The 22,587-nt window shown below is 40.2% G+C and overlaps 1 protein-coding gene across 2 annotated transcripts in view; it reads left to right on the top strand.

Annotated features, from left to right (window-relative positions):
* The first annotated feature begins 13,079 nt into the window (after positions 1-13,079).
* Positions 13,080-22,587, top strand: part of FMN2 (formin 2) — a 381,203-nt gene continuing 371,695 nt past the window's right edge. For both annotated transcript variants that reach the window (XM_042925783.1, XM_042925782.1), the window contains exon 1: positions 13,080-14,670. In XM_042925783.1, the coding sequence (XP_042781717.1) occupies positions 13,080-14,670 (1,591 nt within the window). The remainder of the gene's footprint in view (positions 14,671-22,587) is intronic.

The raw sequence follows: 22,587 nt of genomic DNA, 5'->3' as shown, positions 1-22,587 counted from the left end.
GTGTATTATTTATTCCCTAACTTAATTGTTCAGTAAATTGGTTATGGCTCTTACTCTTTAGTGTTGCTAACTTAGTGTCAATCAACCCTTGTTATAATTTTAATGTTCTAAATTGAAGAGCCATTTTGAGTATGATTTTATATAGATGTTTGAAGCAGCTGTGCTCCAGATTAACAGTTGCAGTCAAGATTCTTCTGCCCAGCACAGGAAGGGAAGATTAGTAGCACCTTTTCCAGTAGTTTCTTTATAAGACTTTTTCCTGTATTTATAGAAGTAAAATTTGCTAATGAGTAAGACTTGAAGGCTTGATTTTAAATTCTCCTGAGGATAATCCATGAAACATGGAGATACACTTTTCAAAAAAAAACTATTTATTTATTTATTTACTTATTTATTTATTATGTTTATTTTTGAGAGAGGGAGAGATAGCATGCAAGTGGGGGAGAAGCAGAGAGAGAGAGGGAGACACAGAATCTGAACTGGGATCCAGACTCCAAGCTGTGAGCACAGAGCCCAATGCCGGGGCTTGAACTCACAAATCATGAGATCATGACTTGAGCTGGAGTTGGATGCTTAACTGACTGAGTCACCCAGGTGCCCCGGAGATTCACTTTTTAAACACCTCATTAGTTTTCTAATGCTGCTATAACAAATTACCACAAATTTAGTGTCTTAAAATAACAGCAATATACTCACTTACAGTTCTGGAGTTCAGAAGTCCTAAAACCAATGTGTTAGCAGGAATGTTCCTCCTGGAGGCTCTAGGAAAGACTTAGTGTCCTTGCCCTTGCCACCTTCTAGAATCTTCCTGCATTTCTTGACCCAGACTCATTCTTCATATTATCTTGGATGATGCTTCTGTCTTGACATCTCTTCCTTTAACATTGACTCTCCTGCCCCCCTCTTTCACTTATAATGACCCTTGTGATTGCATTGGGCCCTCCTAGACAATCCAGGATAATCTGCTTATCTTAAGGACAGCTGATTCTATAAGCTTAATATCTACAGCCATAATTCCCTTTCTCCGCGTAACATATTTAAGGGTTCTGGGAGTTAAAACATGGACACCATTGGAGGCCATCACGCTGCCTACTATAGTGGGCCTATGTAACCATGACAGACCTTGTGACTCATCCCTTCTGGCCTCAGCTGGTTGGATCAGGATAGATACTTGACATTGGTGGAACAGTCTCTAGTTGTGATGAGTCAAACATCGCTTGGTACTTGAACTGTAAGGTTATATGGAACATGGCCTTGCTCAACCATTTTAGGCCACGTGCATGCTGTTTAGTAAGCAGAAACTAAAGGAAATTATAGATATGTGGAGAGAGATAAAAGCAAGAAACATTCCAGGAAGACAGACAGATAAAGTAGCTGTGTGATCTCTATATATGGCTCAGTGTTCCTTGTCTCCAGTCCCTTGAAGTCCATGCCTATCCTGTCCTTCAAAGAAAATCCTTTTACTTGGACTGTGGGTAGATGTTGTTTCCTTGCATCTGCATGTTCCCTAACTGAAATTGTTTATACACAAATGAAGCAACAATAATTAATCATTATTGAGTACTGATTTGAGGATTGGAAAATAAAACTTGGGCTTGAGTTTAGTTTTCCATGCTGCCTATTCTTCTCCTTCTTATGATCAACATCTCAAATCAATGACAAAGGCAGTTAAATTGATTTAAAAGAGTTTCCTTGCTGGGGACTGAGATGTTCGATGGTCTCTGTCACTTCTGCTGCTGATTAATACATTTTCAGATCATCTTGTAGCTTAGGACTTTAAAATACATTTTATTCAGAGCGCCTGGGTGACTCAGTTGGTTGACTGTCCGACTCTTGATTTCAACTCAGGTCATGATCCCAGGGTCATGGGATCAAGCCCCATGTTAGGCTCTGTACTGACTGTGAAGCCTGCTTAAGATTCTCTCTGCCCCTCTCCCCTGCCTGTGCTCTCTTTCTTTTTTCTTTCTTTCTTTCTTTCTTTCTTTCTTTCTTTCTTTCTCTCCTTCTTTCTTTCTAAAAAATAAGAAAATATTTTAAAAAATTTGCTCACTTATTGTTAAAAAGAAACATCACTGTATTTGGGGACTGGGAATATCAAATTCATACTGTGTATACCAGCTGACCTGTTATGGTCAATAATATATGACAATCCCAGCTAGAGTTCCCTTCTTTACTTAATTTATCTAGTGAGAGCCACTCTTCAGCTGCCCTGCCCCTCATGACTGGAATATTCATCTCTGGAAGCTACCTTGAGTTCCTTTTGGACCTGAGAAGTGAGTCAAATTTGGGCATCCAGGCCAATAACTGCAGAGCAATGGAACTTAGGCCATTTCTTACAAGGAAATCACTGCCTTGAAGCTGAGGCCCAAAGTGAAAAACATTCACTTTTTAAATTAATTCATTTTATTTTATTTTTTATGTTTATTTTATTTATTTATTTTTGAGAGAGAGAGAGAGAGAGAGTGCAAGCAGGGGAAGGGCAGAGAGAGAGGGAGACACAGAATCCAAAGCGGGTTCCAGGCTCCAAGCTATTAGCACAGAGCCTGACACGGGGCTCGAACCCACAAACTGCGAGATCATGACCTGAGCTAAAGTCAGGCGCTTAACCGACTGAGTCACGCAGGGGTCCCTTTAATGTTTATTTTTGAGAGAGAGACACACGCGCAGAGAGCATGAGCAGGGGAGGCAGAGAGAGGAGACACAGAATTCAAAGCAGGCTTCAGACTCCAAGCTGTCAGCACAGAGCCCAACGTGGGCTTGAACTCACAAACTGAGATCATGACCTGAGCTGAAGTTAAACACTTAACTGACTTAGCCACCCAGGTGCTCCTAAATTAATGTTTTAATTAATATTTTTGTGAAGGTATAATTTACATATGATAAATCCACCTGTTTTAATTCCATGATATTTGAGTATAGTTACAGAATTATATAACCGTCACCATGATTACATTTTGGAACATTCCACCCATACCTCCAAAGGAAACCCATGTCAATTTGTAGTCAGTTCCCATTCCTGCCTCAGCCACAGGCAACTACTTGTCTACTATCTGTCTCTATAAAATGTCCTTTTCTGTACATTTCTTCTAAGTAAAATCATAAAAGATGTGGTCATTTTTTAAATCTGGCTCTTTCACTTAGTGTAATGTTTTTGAGGTTCATCCATATGCTAACGTGTCTGAGCGCTTCCTATCTTTTTATTGCTGAGTAGTATTCCACTGCATGGATATATCACATTTTGTTTATCTATATTCAAAAATATTAATTTTTACTATGAGATCATTAAAATGTATTCTAGTTCAGAAAATGTATTGTGAGGAACCTGCCAGATGTATTCAGATCTAGGGTACCAGGATGGATTCATGTCTGTCTTTCATTATAGTTAGGGATTCTTGGATTAACATTCTTTCCCTTGAAGTGGGCTCGAAGTTCAGCTCAGTCTAAATCTTCTGGTTGGGAGGCCTGGGGACACTGACTCAGGGCTCAGTTTCTCTGAACTCGCATCTCCACAGCTATGGTAGGGAAAATCTAGCATTTAGGGGTAGGAAAATTCTAGGCCAATAGAAAACAACTCACCCCTTGGCACTCATCTGAGGGTGGCATAAGTATAGCATCTTTGTTGGTAGGAAAACAACAGTTCAGAACACCTAGCAAAATAACTTGAAAATATCTAGCTTTTCATGAATGGCAGGCTTCCTCAGTCTTGGTGAATTAATAATTCTTCCTTTTAGTGTTTCTAGGATTTCTCCTGTAAGAGGTCTGGAATTATTTGGATTACATAATTGGCTCTTATAGCCTTTGTTCAACAATTATTGAGCAACTATTATGTGCTAGGCCATTTGTATAAATGGTCGATTAAATCCTTGCAGTAATCTTTTTTTAAGTTCTATTTTCTTTTTTTAAAAATTATTTTTATCTATCTTCTATCTATTTATTTATTTATTTATCTTGAGAGAGAGAGAGAGAGAGAGAGAGAGAGAGAGAGAAAGGGGCAGGCTTCATGATGATAGCCCTGACACAGGGCTTGAACCCAGAAATGATGAGATCATGATGTGAGCCGAATCAAGAGTTAGACGCTTAACCGACTGAGCCACTCAGGCACCCCAAATCCTTGCAATACTCTTATAAAGGAGCTACTTTTATATTTATTTTACAGATGGAGAAATTGAAGCTAAGAGAGATTAATTTATTTGCCCAAATCACCGAAGCCAAGTCAAGATTTGAACCCACTTGATCTAAGACCCATTCTTCCTATACACAAGCTACTACAGGTAACTTTTAAAAGTGGAGGTGGAATTTAATTTATTATGGTAGAATGTGACAGAGGAAGTAGAAGATTATTAAAACATGTCTTTCCCAGTTGTTTTAAGGATAGAAAACAGACAGCAGCTTGATAACTATCAGACTCATGGGGGCAGGGTGGAATCAGGGGAAGAGGTGCCCGTTTGTTGAGTTTGAGGGAACTCCCAAAGTGATTCTATGAATCTAGGTTCCCCCAATCCATACCATTACTTTGTTCATAGCTTAGCTACATAAATAATTGTAAGGATCAGATAGTTCTTAAAAGATAGTAAATAATACTTCATTCTATTATGATGAAAATAGGTGATAAGTGGAAATATAAAATATTAAGCATTTTCCCAGGAACTTAGATATTGTGAAAGTAGGGTCATAGATTCTGAGGCATAGAATTACCTTACCAGTTGCTTTTACCAATAAACTACTGGGCTTTTTAACGTTGATTCACACTTTTTCCTCTGCCCAAATACTTTTCTCACACATTTTGCTTGTTTGAAACCTTCTCAACCTCTATTTCTCATCATGAATGTTAGGCCTTTGGAGAAAACTTCCCTGATCACCCACTTTAAAACAGGTTAGTCCCATTTTTAAAGCAGCTGTTTTTAATCTCCGCATCACGATCACAGTTTGCAATTATATATGGTTTATTTATTGACTTCCTCACAGTCTGTCCTACCTCATTCCATTATGCTGTAAATTCCCTGAGGGCAGGGAACAGGCCTATTTTAATCACCACTCTAGAACCACTTGCTAGTGTAGTGCTGGGCATTTAAAGAATTTCAATGAAAAAAAATTGTAACTAGATGAGGTGATGGATGGTAACTAAACGTATTGGGGTAATCATTTTGCAATGTATGCTGTATACACATTTATATAGCATTGTGCGTCAATTATATGTCAATAAAACTGAGATTAATTTATTATAAATTAATAATATAATTAAATATATGTTACATATATAACATAATTTATATATATAATTTTTATATAATGTAATTAATCATAATAGAAAATAATATAAATTAATAATATAAAATTCATTTATATTAAAAGTAAAACAAAGTGCTATCAGTAGTAAAACAGGTCAGGCTTCAAACCATGCCTTTAAAGCCTACTCTCGGGGCACCTGGGTGGCTCAGTCGGTTGAGCGTCCGGCTTCAGCTCAGGTCACGATCTCGCGCTCCGTGAGTTCGAGCCCCGCGTCAGGCTCTGGGCTGACGGCTCAGAGCCTGGAGCCTGTTTCGGATTCTGTGTCTCCCTCTCTCTCTGCCCCTCCCCCGTTCGTGCTGTGTCTCTGTCTCAAAAATAAATAAATGTTAAAAAAAAAATTTAAAGCCTACTTTCAAGCTCCTTAAACATTGAAAGGAGTTTCCACGTTGTGGGAGTTAACACGTTTTTAGGCCAGTAGACCACTTGCAACTGCACTCAGCCGCTTCAGTCTGGCAGCCAAAATTGATCCAGTTGGAACCTTTCTAAGTTGTCATCACTACGGAGACCCATAAAGCCGTTGTCTTGATGAAGACAAGTTAGCACACCCTGCACTTTTCTCTCCAGGCCCCTCAGATCCAACAACTCAGGAAAATCCACAGAAGGGACCTTGCAAATTGTAGAAATTATTCAACTGCTTAACAGCTATTTTAATTGTTTTTGCCTTTTTTTTTTTTTTTTTTTTTAGATTTTGCATCTGCATCTGCCTTAAATGAAGTCCCAGGAGTTTTAGGAGGACAGGAAAAAATGCCTAGACGATGTTGACTCAATTAGCCCTAAAGAGCCAAATAGCTCTGGCAGTCTTTCATAGAGTATCATAGGCAAGGAAAGACAGACTTCAAATCAGTTTTCTTTTCCTGCCTCCCTAATCTCTGAGGAAGTATTTAAAGTGTAGTAGTGACACTGATAAATTAATTTCCAATAAACATTACAATCATCTTGCCTAGACATTCTGATGACAGCTGTTTCTATGCTGTTACCAGAAAACCTAGTTACATTGTTGAGAGTAAAATTTTCCCATTCTTCAGCCAGCACCCTGAAATCGCGTTTGTACAGCTGAAGCTCCCACACAGGTGAGTGAAATAAAATCTCCCACAAGCCTTTTCCTGCTCTTCTGAGGAAAATGAAGCTGATGCGAAGCTCTACACTGAAACCACTGCTTCGTGTTGTGAAAAGAAAGGAAAAGAAAAACCCAGCAACCAGCCATTTTCTAGTGAAGTTAAAGTACTTGGGGGCAATTCTCTGAAAAGATCTTCAGTAAGAGATGTGAGTTTTAAACTTCTTTTGGATTCCTTGTGATCAGAACAAGTTCCTCTTAATTTCTGTGTGAAAGTGCAAAGGTCTAAGGCATTTGTTTCATAAAGAGCAAGCAAGCATTGCCCCTAAACTGAAATATTTATTTTTCCTCCTCTTTGGGTCTTTTTTGCTCTTTTTCCATTGTTAAAAGGAAAACCATAGGATCAAAATGGAGTCATTTATATTAAGGTTCCATGTCAGCCAAACAAAACTTAATACTAAACTTAATTGAGGCTTGGGTGCCTGGGTGGCTTAGTTGGTTGAGCGTTGACCCTTGGTTTCAGCTCAGGTCATGATTTCACGGTTTGTGGGATCCACCCCTGTGTGGGGCTCCACACTGTCAGTGTGGAACCTCCTTGGGATTCTCTCTCCCTCTCTCTCTGCTTCTCCCCTGCTCACTCTCTCTCCCAATAGATAAACTTAAAAAAAAAAATAAATTGAGGCTTTAGCTTCTTCTACAATGTAACCTTTAAACAGATAACCTGAAATTTCCTGGTCAGCACTTGGAGGTAATTCACTGATAGATCTCTTCTTTTTTGCTTTAGGTGACCTTGACTAAAACAACACATTCTTTGCTAATAATTTCTTTTTTTTCTTCTGTTCCCTCTCTTCCTTTTCTGCAGTTTGATGGAGCTCCTTCCTATTTGCTAGATGAGAGGCTGTCTAATTCATGAGTCATTGAATAAAGTCAATTTAATCTTTAAATTTAATTCAATGAATTTTCTTTAATACCATATTGTAATAATTAGACTGGCTCTTAAATTCGAAGAGAAAATGCTGACACTTAGAATTCAATGTAAAAGCATCTTTAATATATATTAAGGAGCAGTGTGATTGAAACCAATATTAAGATCATCTTCTGAAATATGCACGGACAAACTAATGTCTATTAGGACAAACATAGGTATGCATGCTTCTTGGGGTGTCTTGTTTAATGAAAACCCATATATTTGGCCTAGTTTTTGTGGACAGGTCTCGTTTTATTTATTATCAAATTATTTATTACCAAAACCAGAGTGCTCTGTGGAATATAGTTTTCTCTCTCGTGTCCATATTTATACTAGAATCTCTCTCTTTTTAATTTTTTTTAAAGTAATCTCTAGGCCCAATATGAGGCTCAAACTTACAACGCCAAGATCAAGAGCTGCATACTTTACCAAGTGAGCCAGCCAGATGCCCCCCTTAGAATCTCTTCCCATGCTTGTTCCATGGATTTTTTTTTATTATATACCTACATGTCATTAAAATGACATAAAAATATATAATACTATTTTAAAGCTCAATAACACAGTTTGGATTAATGTTTGCAGATTCTAAGAGTTGCTCAAAAAGCTCTGAAAAATCTAAGGTTAAAGCTGTGCTCAGAAAAGAGTGACTATTTGCCATAGATGGCTATGAAGCAATTGACATGTGACTAGTCTGAATGAGATGTTGCCGTTAGTAAAATTCATACTGGGTTTCAAAGACTTAGTATGGAAAAAAGAATGTAATCTATCCCCCTAATAATTTTTTATTGACTTCTTGTTGAAATATTTTGGATATTTTTGGTTACATAATTATTCTTCAAATTATTTTCATCTGTTTCTTTTAGCCCTTTTAATGTGGATACTAGAGTATTTATGTTACCATTGAGGCTTGCATTTCATTTCTGTTGGACAGCATTTCTCTCCAGGCCAAGGATCTGCTGTCTCAATCTTAATTCCTTATTGGCTCTGTCTTTAGAATGCTTTTTGAGACTTCTCGTCACTGAACAAGGTAAATTATGGACTTAAAGTGGGCTTTCTATAGGCAAATTCCGAATAGTTGTAGTGCATTCTGTATTGCTTGGGCAAAGTAATGTTTGACTTGTTCTCAGTTTTGTAAGCACTTAATTTCCAAGTACTGCATTGGTGATAACATGAAAGAGGGTGGTAAAAATTGAAAGCTACGTAATTCTTGTTTGTGATCCATATAATGATTTCTGTAAAAGAGCTCTGCGGATTCCATCTTGAAATTTTCTGGTAGGAATAAGGGCTTTTTATAATGTCAGCAAGTATGTGAACAATAGGAATATTTATGTAGACACATTATTTCATAGAATATGAATGTCTCAGGGAAGAGTTAATTCTCCATTTAAGATACTGGTACTATAGTTAACAGTAGTTAAAGTCTTATTTGTCCTGTTAGGTTCTCTTTTCAAGTTTTTGATTTGCCTTAACTGAGAAATACTTTTCAAAATAATAATAATTTCCATTCTTTTACTCATTCATTCACATTTATTGACTCCAGCGCTGGTGAGAAGCTTCATGATAAAGCAGGTGCTCAATGACAGCATAATTGGCATTTTGGGTTGAAGGGAGGATGCTGTCCTCTGCATTTTGTTTAGCAGCATCATTGGTGCTAACAGCATCCCGACCATTATGAAAACCCAAAATGTCTCCAGACAGGGCCAAATGTTCCCTGGGGAGCAAAATTGTCTCCCCATTTGAGAAGCATTGATAATAGCAAGAAAGAACAGATGGGAGTTGGAGGTGGGGGTAGGAGAAAACAAGGGAAGTGGCAGTTGGGATCAAACAGATGAGTGGATGTAAGAGACATAAGGAGGAAGAATAGAGAAATCTCTGGGATTGCTAAATTGTGTGGACTAAGGCAGAGACAGGAATTAGCAACAAGCTGGGTTTGGGCAACTGGAGAGATTGTGGTGCTTTTACTGAACAACAACAACAAAAAAACCAAAACAAAAAACAAACAAACAGGGGTGCCTGGGTGGCTCAGTAGGTTGAACGTCCCACTTTGGCTCAGGTCATGATCTCGCAGTTCGTGAGTTCGAGCCCAGCATCGGGCTCTGTGCTAGCAAACAGCTCAGAGCCTGGAGCCTGCTTCAGATTCTGTGTCTCCCCCTCGCTCTCTCCCCCTCCCCTGCTCATGCTCTGTCTCTCAAAAAATAAATAAATGTTAAAAAAAATTAAAAAACAAAAAAACCCCCAAAGAGAATGAATATGCAAGAGCACATGAGTCCCATTTCAGATATGGTGGGTTGGACTGGGGGCATGGCAGTGCAACTGTTCTCTAGAAAGTGGGTCCAGCAGTCTGTAGTATAGGAGTAAAGTCAGGACTGAGAGGTGGATGGAAGAGGCCAAGTCTTAGTAGTTGATATCAGGACAGAGTTGTCTTTCAAGAAAAGGTCATTCACCTGCTGGAGAAAAGAGTCAGTTGGATCATTAGCACCCAATATCTGATTGTTTTGCTAGAGAGTCTCAAACATTCATCAAGGTGAAGCATAGTGAAAACTAAAGACACATATCAAACATTTCATTATGGAGAGATACTGAATTGAGAGAGCAATGAAACAGGAGGAGAGCTAAAAGAGAAGAGAAGAAGAAATGACATATATAATTCAGACAAACAGGTAAAAGTGAAGAGAGGAGGACTGATTATTCACTTACTGTTAATTGAGTGCCATAAACCTTTATATGATTTTAATTTCAAAGAAGCTGGGAAATACAACATTCTTGTAACTCACTCTCTTATACCACATTTCAAAATTTCAAACATACAGAAGAGTGGAAATAATTTTACGGCAACAGCATATATCCATCACTTAAATTATACAATTAAAATTTAAATATACCTGCTTTATTACGTTATCTGTCCATATCTCCATCCATTAAAGCATCTTAATTTTTTGATGCATTTTTGAGTAAGTTGCAGAGTTTAGTACATTTATCCCACATTCACATATGCATATTATGAACTGGAGTTCAACATTTGTTAAAAATTTTCCAATCTACTTCTATTATCTTTAAAGTCTATATCCAATTCCTTCTGTTGGAAAATGAGTAGCAACTAATTTCATATACATTTTTGGTGACCTGTTTGGGATGCTAATACTGAAGATTTTTTACCAACAATGATTCTAGATTAGATTCTTGAATATACAGGCTAGCCACACCTGGTTTTTTGTTTTTTGTTTTGTTTTTTCCTGTGTCCTGGTACCTAGTATTTGGCCAGGCACAAGGTAGGATCTCTATTTGTTAAATGTGTTTTTTTGCAACTAGAGATATGGTATCATTTCTTCATCAAATGGAATTAAGCTTAGGCCATGCCCCAGGCATCTTTGGGACCACTAAATACTGTTCGCCTTCATGATGCTCTTACCAGTCCATGAAATAATAAACTGTGTAGTGTTGTTTGTTATAAAGAATTAGGAACCTAAATTTGTAGGTTCAAGTAATGCCTTTGCTGCTATGGGACCTTAGACAAATCTCAGCCTGAACTTATTCATTAAGTTTAAATTGGATTGAGAGTACCTACCTACATTTGGTGCCCACACTTGTGATTTTCCAACAAGCCTTTGCATGTAGTAGAGCTTTGTCACCTGTGACCTGCACACAGCTGTCATATATTGTTTCACATTCAAAGGATGTGAAAACATCAGCAGTCTTGTCTCTTCTCTCTTCTGTCCTCCCTCCTTGCCGCCTTCTCTCCTTTTTTTTTTTTTTTTTTTAATTTCTGGAACTTAAATATATCTCAGAAGTAAATAGTAAAGAAAGTAAAAGTAAACAAAGAAAGTAAAAAGAAACGAAAACCAACAAATAAAAAACTCAAAATAGTTTGGAGTCAAAGATGTCTTGTTAAAGAAAGAGCAAAAATCTAAATCCATAGTACCTCAGTGTTCAAAGAGGCAGCAAATTCTATTAGCCTTAGGGAAACTGTGCCCTCTGAGGAGTCTGCATTCTAGAAAAGAGCAGTTTTGTGAAAGGGGAAACAAAGGGTTTTCAAGTACTCCAGAACCTCTCCAAGACAGGGCTGTTACCCTGGCAGAGTTATTCTTAAAGGTGATTTCTCCAAAGCATTTACTCTAAAAGGCCACCTAAAATGACTGGGTGCCTGACTTTAAATCATCTGTTTTTAAGAATATAATTTGAAAAAGGCTCCTACTTATTGCAATGGAGTACTTTTATATCGAAGACTCATACGACCATTTTTTTAAACATAAAAATGGTTAAAGAGAGAGGTTTAAAATGTAGTTCACAATATACAAAGGAGCATTTGCTTGCCGAATTTAAATTGCGTCATTATAACATGTTGTACTTTTTCCTCCTTTGGACTTACTTGGAATACTAACATGTTGGATAGCTACTACATATTTTCAAAGTGCTTAAGGATGAATTTGTAACTCAACTTATCATAACATTATTGTAACATTATTGATTAACGCTGCTTTAATCTTAAAGGTTCTTTAGATACCCAGGATGTTGAAAAATGCTTTAATATGGGTAACTAAATTTCCTAAGTAACAGTGACAACGTTTACAACGGAGGAAATTTTTCTATTAATATAGAAGCCAGAACGTTAAGAAATTCTGTTAAACTGTTACAAACTTATAATAAAGGCGAGGACAAAGTTTGCCTTAAAGGGTTTGCTTGGGAAGCAGTGGTTTATAGCATAACATCTGAATTCATGTGTCTGTGCCAAGGGTGTTTCCTTTTTTGTCTTTTTCCTTTTTATATGCAACAACAATAGGAGCATGTTTAATATTGATGAGTCTGACCTCCTGGGAGTTATAGTATATGTACCCTTTTGGAATACAAATGCTATTTGATTTATATGGTAAATACATAGAATTTTGGAGATTAGCATTTTAATCAACTCTAATCTCTTAGGATTTTTTTTTTAATTCACTTTGCTATTTTGTCATAAAAAATTCGAAAAATGAACTTTTGAAATGGCAGCTAATCTCTCAAGTAAACAGATGCAAGGTCTGCATCAGACATAAAAGCACTATATGTAGCAACCATTCCTAAACCATATGCTCAAGCACATTAACAGTGTTCAAGCCTATCAGTTATTAAAGAACAATCCATTCGCTCCACAAATATTTATTGAAGAGCCATGCTTCTTCAGGCACTTGAAGGGGGGAGTGGGTAGTATACGTGGCCTCGATATTATAGAACCTCTCAATTGGAATTTGGCTTCAGTTTTTTCACCGTTTAAAATTCTTTTTAACTTTTTTTTTTTTTCATGGCAGGTCCCGGAGCTTTGAAGTTCCATGTGCATCTTCCAGCTGACGAGCTCTTTCCACGGGGACAATGCATTCGATTCGCACAGCGGAGATGAAAGTCTCCGAGATTGAGCAAACAGTTTTCGCGCCCGGCTTCGGGGAGAAGCCGAGCGAGGGCGGAGGGGGGGGCGGCGGCCATTGGGGGGCCAGGCCCCGGCTGCGTTCTGCGCAGCCATTGGCGGACTCAGAGCGCAGCACTGAGCATGTTCTGGGCTGCCGCCCGCTCGCTCTCGGCTGCAGCCGCAGCCACGGCAGCCGCGGGAGCAAGCGCGCATTGTGCGAAGCGGAGGCAGATGCTAGCAGGGCCAGCCCCGCGCGATTTGGCCTCCTCTCCCAGCGGCTCGCCTGGCCGCCTGACTGTCCCGGGAGCCTCCCCCTGTGCGGGCTGGGGGCCAAGGAGGGCCGGCATGGCCTGAATGCTGGAGGCGCCTCGGCTCTGCAGCGGGATTGCAACATGGGGAACCAGGATGGGAAGCTGAAGAGGAGCGCAGGTGATGCCTTGCACGAAGGCGGAAGCAGCGCAGAGGATGCTGTCGGGCCCAGAGATGTGGAAGCCACAAAGAAGGGGAGCGGGGGCAAGAAGGCGCTGGGCAAGCACGGCAAGGGGGGAGGAGGTGGCGGCGGGGGAGAGCCAGGCAAGAAGAAGAGCAAGTCGGAATCCAGAGCCTCAGTGTTTTCCAACCTGCGGATCAGGAAGAACCTGTCCAAGGGGAAAGGCACCAGCGGCTCCCGCGAGGATGTGCTGGACTCCCAGGCCTTGCAGATCGGGGAGCTGGACAGCACGCACTCCCTCGTCACCAAGACCCCAGATCTCAGCCTCTCTGCAGACGAGACGGGCCTGTCGGATACCGAGTGTGCTGACCCTTTCGAGGTAACCCGTCCAAGTGGCTCTGGACCCACCGATGTTGGGGTTGGGGGCAGGGTGGTCTTGGGGGATTTGGAAGCTGCTGCAGGGGTGCAGGATGGACAAAGAACCAGTTCCGGCTCGGACACGGACATCTATAGCTTTCACTCGGCCACGGAGCAAGAGGACTTGCTCTCAGACATCCAGCAGGCGATCCGCCAGCAGCAGCAGCAGCAGCAGCAGCAGCAGCAGCAGCAGCTGCTGCTGCTGCTCCAGGGCCCTGAGAAGCCTGCAGCAGCCCCCACAGCCGCCTCCCCCCAGCCCGGGGCCTTCTTGGGCCTGGACCAGTACCTGCTGGGCACGAGCAGCGCAGCCGGGGAGGCCCCTTGCAGTCCCGACACGGAGCAGGCTCTGTCTACCCTGTCTGACCTGCCTCGGAGCCTGGTCACCGAGCCCCGGGTGCCCGAGCAGCCTCCACCCCCCGGAGCCTTAGCTGTGCCTGGCCTGCCGGTGGGCCAGCCTGCTGCTGCGGACTCGCCCTCCTCCCCGGCCTTCCGGTTCCCCGAGTCCTCACCAGCGGAGGAGGGCTCGGCCAGAAGCCCCGGCCCAGGGGTTGGGGACACTGATGAGGAAGGCGAGGAAGATACTTTTGAGGATGCCCCCCGAGACTCTCCCGGGGAGGCGTGGGGCCTGGAGGCGGGAGAGGGCCCCCCGAGGCCGGGGGCAGAGCCCGAGGGGGAGCCCGGCAGGCCCGGCGCCCTGGCAGCCGCCTCCCTGCCAGGCAGTCCTGCGCCCAGTCCACGCTGCTTCAAGCCCTACCCGCTCATCACTCCCTGCTACATCAAGACCACCACCCGGCAACTCAGCTCGCCCAATCACTCTCCGTCTCAGTCTCCCAGCCAGAGCCCCAGGATCAAGAGGCGGCTGGAGTCTTCCCTGAGCCGGGGGCCCAGGGCTGCCCTCATCTCCGCCGCCGCTCCGCCCAAGAAGCACCGGGCTGACGGCGGCCTCACCTGCGGCCTCAGCCGCTCAGCGGACTGGACGGAGGAGCTAGGCAGCCGCGCGCCCCCGGCCGGGGGCTCTGCGCACCTAGCGGAACGCGAGGCTGCCTCAGAGGGGGGCGGTGGGGTGCCCCCCGTACGGGCAGCCAAGGTGTCTGGGGCGCAGGCGGCTGCAGATGGCTTCCAGAACGTGTTCACAGGTGAGCGCGCCCTGCTGCTGGGTCACCTGCCAATCAGGGCCTTCCCCGGTCACTTGCTCTCCTCGCCTTGCCAAGCCTAGACTTGCTTCTGGCATGTCCTGACTCAGGGAATCCTTTCACGTCCTGCTTTCAAGTTTAGTAAAATTTCTGGGTTTTTATTGTTCTTTTTTTTTTTTTTTTAACAAGGTCTTAAAGGGAACAACTTTGTTATGTCTCCTAAGTCATCGCAAGGAAGGGCCGCTCCAACCATTTGTCCAAAACGTGCTATTCTCTATGTCCAGGGTCCCGCCAGGCAGATCAACTCTTTTTTTTTTTTTTTTTTTTTTCACAGCTAACTGAGCCATCATTGTCTTTCCTTCCTCATCCTCACATCATTAAAAATAAGAAAATTGTTAATGATTTTTTGACAAGGGTCAGCGTGGGAGAAACAAATAATTTATTCCAGTACTATCCAGAGGCAAGCTCTGACTGCTCTAATATATATGTGTCTGCTTATGTATGTAATATGTAGTTTCTGTCAGCAATCTGGGTTGACTACTCAGTGAAGTTAAGGGGATGTACTCCAGTTTGCTGATGCAACCACTCTTAGAAAGTTAATAAGTAATGAAATAGAATATTAGGGATAATTTTCATTTGGTTTTATGTCCAATCAACACAGGTATAGCTTGGAGTCGCTGAAGGTGAGAAGACCGCAAGGACGTGTAATCCAACTGGTGGGCACCATAAAAGCCCAGCTAAAGGGTCCATTTACTGTGGTAAATAGTTTATCCTTTCTTATAGGTGTGTAGGTCCCAAGGCCTTACCTTAACTACTCATTGTTTCATGTTCTCTTCCTTCTACTCTTTTTTTTTTTTTAATGTTTAAAGTTTATTTTGAGAGAGAGAACAAGTGGGGGAGGAACACACACACACAGAGAGAGAGAGAGAGAGAGAGAGAGAGAGAGAGAATCCCAAGCAGGCTCTGCACTGTCAGCACAGAGCCTGATGCAGGGCTCAAACTCACGAACCATGAGATCATGACCTGAGCCAAAATCAAAGGTCCAACGCTTAACGGACTGAGCCACCCAGGTGCCCTCTTCCTTCTACTCTTAATTATTAAAGGAAATAATAAGTGCAAGAATTTATGGAATAGGAAAGAATGAACATTTATGCAATTACTGGTAGGTTTATGATAAATATTTGCATGGTAAAAATTTCAAATGTAATTTGAAAAGCTTAAGTCTTCAATTCTGTTACTGTAATAAATAGGTTATCTATAAAACATTTCTTGGGGCTCCTGGGTGGGTCAGTCAGTTAAGCATCTAGCTCTTGGTTTCAGCTCAGGTCATGATCTCACATTTGGTGGGTTTGAGTCCCACGTAGGACTCTGCTCTGGAGGCATGGACTCTGCTTGGAATTCTCTCTCTTCCTCTCTCTCTGTCCCTTCCCTGCTCTCTCTGTCTCTCAGAATAAATAAATAAACATTAAAAAACACATTTCTTAAGTGACATTTCTCAATGGGCATAGCTACTTAGTTGGCTAAATGCCAACTTGTATTTACCACATTTTTATTTTCACCTATTTTACATATGTTTCACCTTTTGTTTTACATTTATAGATTCTTATACTAAGAGTAGTCTTTATTTATTCACTTTATTCATTTATTTATTGCTGGCTCTCTTTCTTTTTATTTTTTTAACTTCTTCTCCCTTCCCTTTATTGTGTAGGTTAAATGAAAAGGGATGCTTATAGTCTAATACCCTTTAGATAAGTTGTAAAAAATATGAATAAAAAACAAAAAAAAAAAGGCCTTGAAAGATCATTTTTGAGGGAAGAAGATAGGAAAATTCTTGAGTTAATTTTTTAAATTTAATTTTGGTGAGAAATCATGTGTTTCATCTTTATCTAGGTAATCATTCATTTATAAATATATTTTTTTAAATGAAAATGTCACCATGATTCAGATTATCATCTATTAATATTAATGATTGCTCATTCTAATAGCATTTGACTTTGGATATATATATATTCGCTTTAACTTAACATATATATATATATATATATATATATATATATATATATATATATATACATATATACGTATATATATGTATATTCTTGGCAGCCACGTTGTATCAGGCAATATGCTAGTGGCTGGACATACAAAGGTCATTAAATCAGGGTTTTGTTTCTCCAGGGCTCCCTGAGTACGCAGGAGCACATGGAAACATGCAGTATAGTGTTCTGGGAGCATCAAGGGTACAGGGACTGATCTCCTTGGCAGGGGTCAGGGAAGAGGAATCCATTCATAGGAGGATTTTTCAGAGTCCTGAAGATCGTAGGCCCTTAAGAGAAAAACATGGTTTATCCTTGTTACTTGCATTGCACTTTATTTTGCTAAGTATTTCCAAATTTGAAATTTTGGACAATTAAAGGAGTCCTGTTCAGTGAGTACCTGTGTTCTATTTCCCTCTCCAGGGAGAATTTTTTACTGTACAAGGGTGAAATTGCAGAGTGAGTTGTTTTAATATGGACATTACTGATTTTGTCTTTGATGGTTGGATATATAGCTGGTCTGTGATCAGTAGATATTTGTGTAGCAGTTTCCATATATTTAGCTCACCCACTCACTTTCTTTTCAAAAAAAGAAAAATTTGTGGGTTTAACCTAATCTTGTAACTGGTGGGGAAATGCAGGTAGGTAAAGAGATGAAATAATTTTCTCAAGGTCACACTGTGATTCATTCAGAGGCAGAGCCAGAAATAGAAGCTGAGTCTACTGATTTAAGTCTGAATGTCCTTGCTTATTACTTATTTTTGGATGTTTGACACTGTAAGGCAACATGGAGTAAAAGCTGTTTCTAAAAAATACAGACTTTATAAGATTTTTCAGTTCCTGTTTCTAATAAGGTCCATCCCTTTAATTGTTGAACATCTGGCCTTCCTTGGGCTGGAAGAAGAGTGATTGTTGGTTAGACTGATCCAGATTTTCTCTAGGCAGCTCTCAGGGACACTGTTCTTGTGGTGGAGTGAATCCAGATTGACACAGGCCCCTGTTTCTCAGTTGCTGTCTGTTTTCTTGTCATCTGCCATCACATTTGGTTCTTTACCATCCTCTACAATTTTATGGGTGTCTTGGATATTATCAGAGGCCTAGGGAACAGTAGTATTCTCCTTAGGGAATCTGTTTTGTTTTCTTTTTTTGGCCTTAATTTTGCATGCATGTCTTTGGATCCATTAATTGCCAGCTGCCTTTGAAGCAGGTGATCATTTATCTATAAACTTCCATAAACATCATTTATTTTTAAACCATAGAATGAGGGTTGTCAGCTCTGCAGAAAGGAACAGATGTTTTTGCTTTTTACTGCCTTCCAAATGTAGGAGAAAATTCAAGTGGAAAGAGATCTTCATGGCACATGTTTGTGTTTGTTTGGTAGATATAAAAACATTTAGTGATGATGGAGACAAAAACTTTATCTTGTGTTAGCTGTTAAAAACCGATGATGTTTTAGGCCATTGCACTGAAATATTTCCAGTTAATTTGTTTGAAATACAGTTGTTTTCAGTGCTGAGGAGAAAAAAATGGCTTCTGAAATTTGAGGGGTTCTTTTGTACATTAAGTCTAGCAGAAGCTTGTTCATAGATTTTTGCAGTTAATTAAAGTTTAGACAGGGGCGCCTGGGTGGCTCAGTCAGTTAAGTGTCCGACTTCAGCTCAGGTCACGATCTCGCGGTCATTGAGTTCTAGCCCCACGTCGGGCCCTGGGCTGATGATGGCTCAGAGCCTGGAGCCTGCTTCCGATTCTGTGTCTCCCTCTCTCTCTTTGCCCCTCACCCGTTCATGCTGTCTCTCTCTGTCTCAAAAATAAATAAACGTTAAAAAAAAATTAAAGTTTAGACATGTGAGATGTTAAATTTGTGATGCTAAATCACTTTTGATAGGAAGCTTTCCAAAGTCAATTATGTGCTTATCTGTCTTTTTTTAAACACATGGAATCAAAGTTTAATCTGTTTTAAATGGCTTAGTGAAGGCAGGCCATTGTTACGTGCTGTGAAAACACTGGGGACGCCCTCCACAGCTATTGCAGTGTGCAGGGTGGCTCTAGTCCTGAGTTTTTGCATCTTTGTTTCTTGGCTCTTTCCTTCCTCTCAGCTATTTATTCATAGAGCTGTCTTTGTCTTCTCTCCACCCACCCCTCATACTTCTAATTTGATCTTTCTGATCAATTTGTTATTGGCTGGCAAAGCCTGTAATTATCATGTAAAGTTATATTTATTGCACTTCTACTAAATGGCAGATACTGTGTGGTGCATTACATAAGTGTCTATAATCCTGACAACAGTTTTAAAGTATAGCTGTTTACCCCCATTTTCCCAATGAGCTAAGCAAGGTTCAGACCTGTGAAGTAACTTGCCTAAGGGCATTAAGCTAGTAAATCCCTCCTCTAAGATTTGTACTTAAGTAAGCAAATCTTTTGTTAACATGCCTAGGTGTAAAATCAGGTGTATCAGTGAGCTTTTGAGTTGCTAATTGATAATTGGCTTGGGCATTAGCATTTGGATTGTGTGACTCTCATTTTGGCTTTTCTAAAGGTTATCTTGATTTTTATATCTGTAGAGAAGGACCCACTCTAGGAGTACAAGGTTTTCTTATATAGCTGGTTAAAATTATTAAACTTTGATTTGTGAAGGCCAGTTGCAGTCTTATTTCTCGTATTAGCATCTGACAGAGTAAATATATCCTTCATGTCCAATATGTGAAGGAAAGTCAGAAATCATCCCAGATGTATATAGAAAATGCATCTTTCTTACTCTAACAGGAAAGGGGGTTATATGAATGCTGTCTTTTCCCCTATATCTTGACTTACTGGGTTCTATATATCAGAATAGATCATGGTAACAAAAGCTGAGACTAGATTAGTTTGGTTGGAAAAATCATTTCTTATGATTTCTTTAAGACTGTGGTTTTGGTTGAAGTCAGGTACCCCAGTGATGGGCTTTAATGATGACTTTATGTGTTGAGGACTGGCCTAGTTTTAAGTGCATTTAGGTATTTAGATATAAACCATGTGTATTTGAAATTGAACAAGTGCTTTTAGAGCCGTATTTCCTTCTGATTCTATTAAAATGTGCTGAACATACACACTCATGTGATAGTTAAGCAGATAAATTTGTATCCTAGCTTTTTAAAGTGACTCTCAAGTAATTTTTTCTCACATATATGAAGCTGGAGGAGTAATTTCAAATTAATAATGTTAAGATTAAGTGAAATAGTATGTGTAAAGCCATTACAAATCTGCCTAGCATGTAGGAGGCATATGATTGGTGCTGTTTGAGTTCCTATCCTGGTTCATTGCCTTAATAAACTTCATTGCTCAAAGCGATCCAAAACCAAACCAGTTAAAGCAAAACAAAACAAAACAACTCTGAGATTGTATACAGAAGCTTGGTAGGATATAATCAGGTGCTAGTTGATAATTAGTATACCTAGTCACTAGCTTTTTCCCAATTGTTTATTCATCATGTTTTTTTTTTTCTTTTAGCATTTTCTATGATTGTAAGCTTTTTTGTCACTTTATCATAAATTTTGGTTTCCTTCAGGGTTTGGATAAGGAAAGTATATGATGGGGGTTGTGGCTGTGTGATTGGGTACAGGTGCTAATTTTTTTTTTTAATTTTTTTTTTCAACGTTTTTTATTTATTTTTGAGACAGGGAGAGACAGAGCATGAACAGGGAGGGTCAGAGAGAGGGAGACACAGAATCTGTAACAGGCTCCAGGCTCTGAGCTGTCAGCACAGAGCCTGACGCTGGGCTCGAACTCACGGACCGCGAGATCATGACCCGAGCCGAAGTCGGCTGCTTAACCGACTGAGCCACCCAGGCGCCCCTGCAGGTACTAATTTTTGAAGGAGGAGTGGGGAAGAGGAGGCAGCAGTCAGACACCCTCAGTATTTATGTTGTGCACAGCCTCTGGCTACAGCGCCTGACTTTGCAGCCTTAACCTCCCACAACTTCCTTCATAAGCTCTCAACTTTAGGCAAGTTAATCTGGTTACTGTTCTATGAGCATGCATTTTATTTTCCTGACTTTGTGCCTTTGTCTTGAAGTTTTTACCCTCTTGGAACATACTATTTGTCACTCTTGATTTAGCATCTGAAAGGGCTGATTAAATTCCCATTTCCATTTTTGGTATCTTTACTAATTTCACCAAACGGGCAGCCGTTTATTTCAATGTCATTGCACGTATTATTGTCTGCATCATCTTATGTACACTTCTTGGATTTAGGGATTCATCTGATCTTTTTTCTCACCCGTTTCTTCTTTTCTTTCCTCCTTCCCTACTCACCTGATTCTGTCCATTATCTAATCTTCTGTCAACACATCCACCAGTATCTATTCTGTGCCTGCTGTGTGCCAGTGAATATGATGGACAATGAGCATACTGAGCTCTTTAGGAATAATTGTTTGCCATTTTTTTTTTTTTTAAACAGGCAGGTTGGGTAGCTAGGCTTCCTATTGGTAACTTCCCATTGAATTCAAGCTGGAAAATTACTAAAATTTTTGATTAGTCAAAATTAGTTATTTTCACTGAGATGTGATTGAATCTAATGAAAGTAGGATGATACTTTGATAGAACTTGTGTTGAGAGAACATCTCTTCCTCTATTTGTTGGTTGATTTTAAAATAGCAAAGATTGTATAGCAACTCAGAGCTTCTAATTATGAATTTTATTGGTAATGAAAGAAGAGGTAAAGGAAATAGAGAAAATTTTATTACTCTGTTTATTCCTGTTTTCATTATAAGTAATAACCTGATGTTAATGAAATTTAGCATGAAGGGACCCATTAGAGAGAAACAAGTAAGTACTGTCTATGACTTTATAGTTATTGGCTATAATTTTAGTGGCTGAAAACTTTCCAAGGCTCTTTTTATATTAAAAATATAAATACAGGACAAATATGACTTCTAATCAATTTGAAATGCTATTTACTAAATTATCACACGTTAACATTATATGAACAAATAATGATAGTAATTGGATGCTATAAGAGGACTCTAACCATGCTGAAGAATTATTACTCTTTGACATCTGCTCCTCTATAGATGAGAGAAAGAGAAACATGTATGTCTTCCTCCTTTCCAAGGATGTCCTGGGAGGCATTGATTGGACAGGAAAATAGCTGTCACTCTTCTGTGATCTAGTCAGTTTCCACATATCCTGGACCCACTTGAAGCTGTCTTATCTGTTATATCAAAACCACGATGGGCTGAAGATAGTCTTTTTATTTTCATGGGGAATGGAATTATTTCTTTAAAAGAATTGTGCCTGTATGGTGTTTTCAAGTGATGCTTAAATACTACCCGGGGGGTGGGGGGGTGGGGTGGGGGTGGGGGTTGTTTTTGTGTTTCTAGCAGAAGGGTTCTTTGTTGTACTCAGGAATATAGTGGACATCTATGGAAATTAATTGTGTCATTTAAATTGTTGGCTTTGCATACGCAGGAGGGGAAAGAATGATGTTTATCAGTAAGTTTGTAGCACTGCTATGGCACATCTATGGCTGAGAATCTTTCAGTCTGTCTCCCTTTTAAAGTATCCCACTGAATTCGTGGGAGACCTGAGGCAATAATTTCTTATCACTTGGTACCCTGGTTTCCTAGGCATAAAAATGAATCCAGTCTTGCTGGGAAGCTGCTTTGTCCAGGTCTCATCCAACCTTATATTTTATAGAAGGGGTGGTTCTGGCAGTTACCTTTTCTCCTAACAACGAACCTCTGCATGTTTAATTTTTCTTTACTGTTAGAGCTGAAGAAACTCCTGGGATAAAGATACTTTGGGTATCGGTAATAAGTGGTGGTGAGAGCAGTGATGTTTTGATTTTGCTAGTTTTGGCCAAGTTTGGTTGATACTAGAGGAGATTCAGATTGGTTGGGCTGTCACT

This window comes from Panthera leo, chromosome F3, assembly GCF_018350215.1.
Source record: "Panthera leo isolate Ple1 chromosome F3, P.leo_Ple1_pat1.1, whole genome shotgun sequence".
Lineage (NCBI taxonomy): Eukaryota > Metazoa > Chordata > Mammalia > Carnivora > Felidae > Panthera > Panthera leo.
The sequence above is the reverse complement of the archived record's forward strand: the minus strand, read 5'-3'. Positions and strand labels throughout refer to the sequence as shown.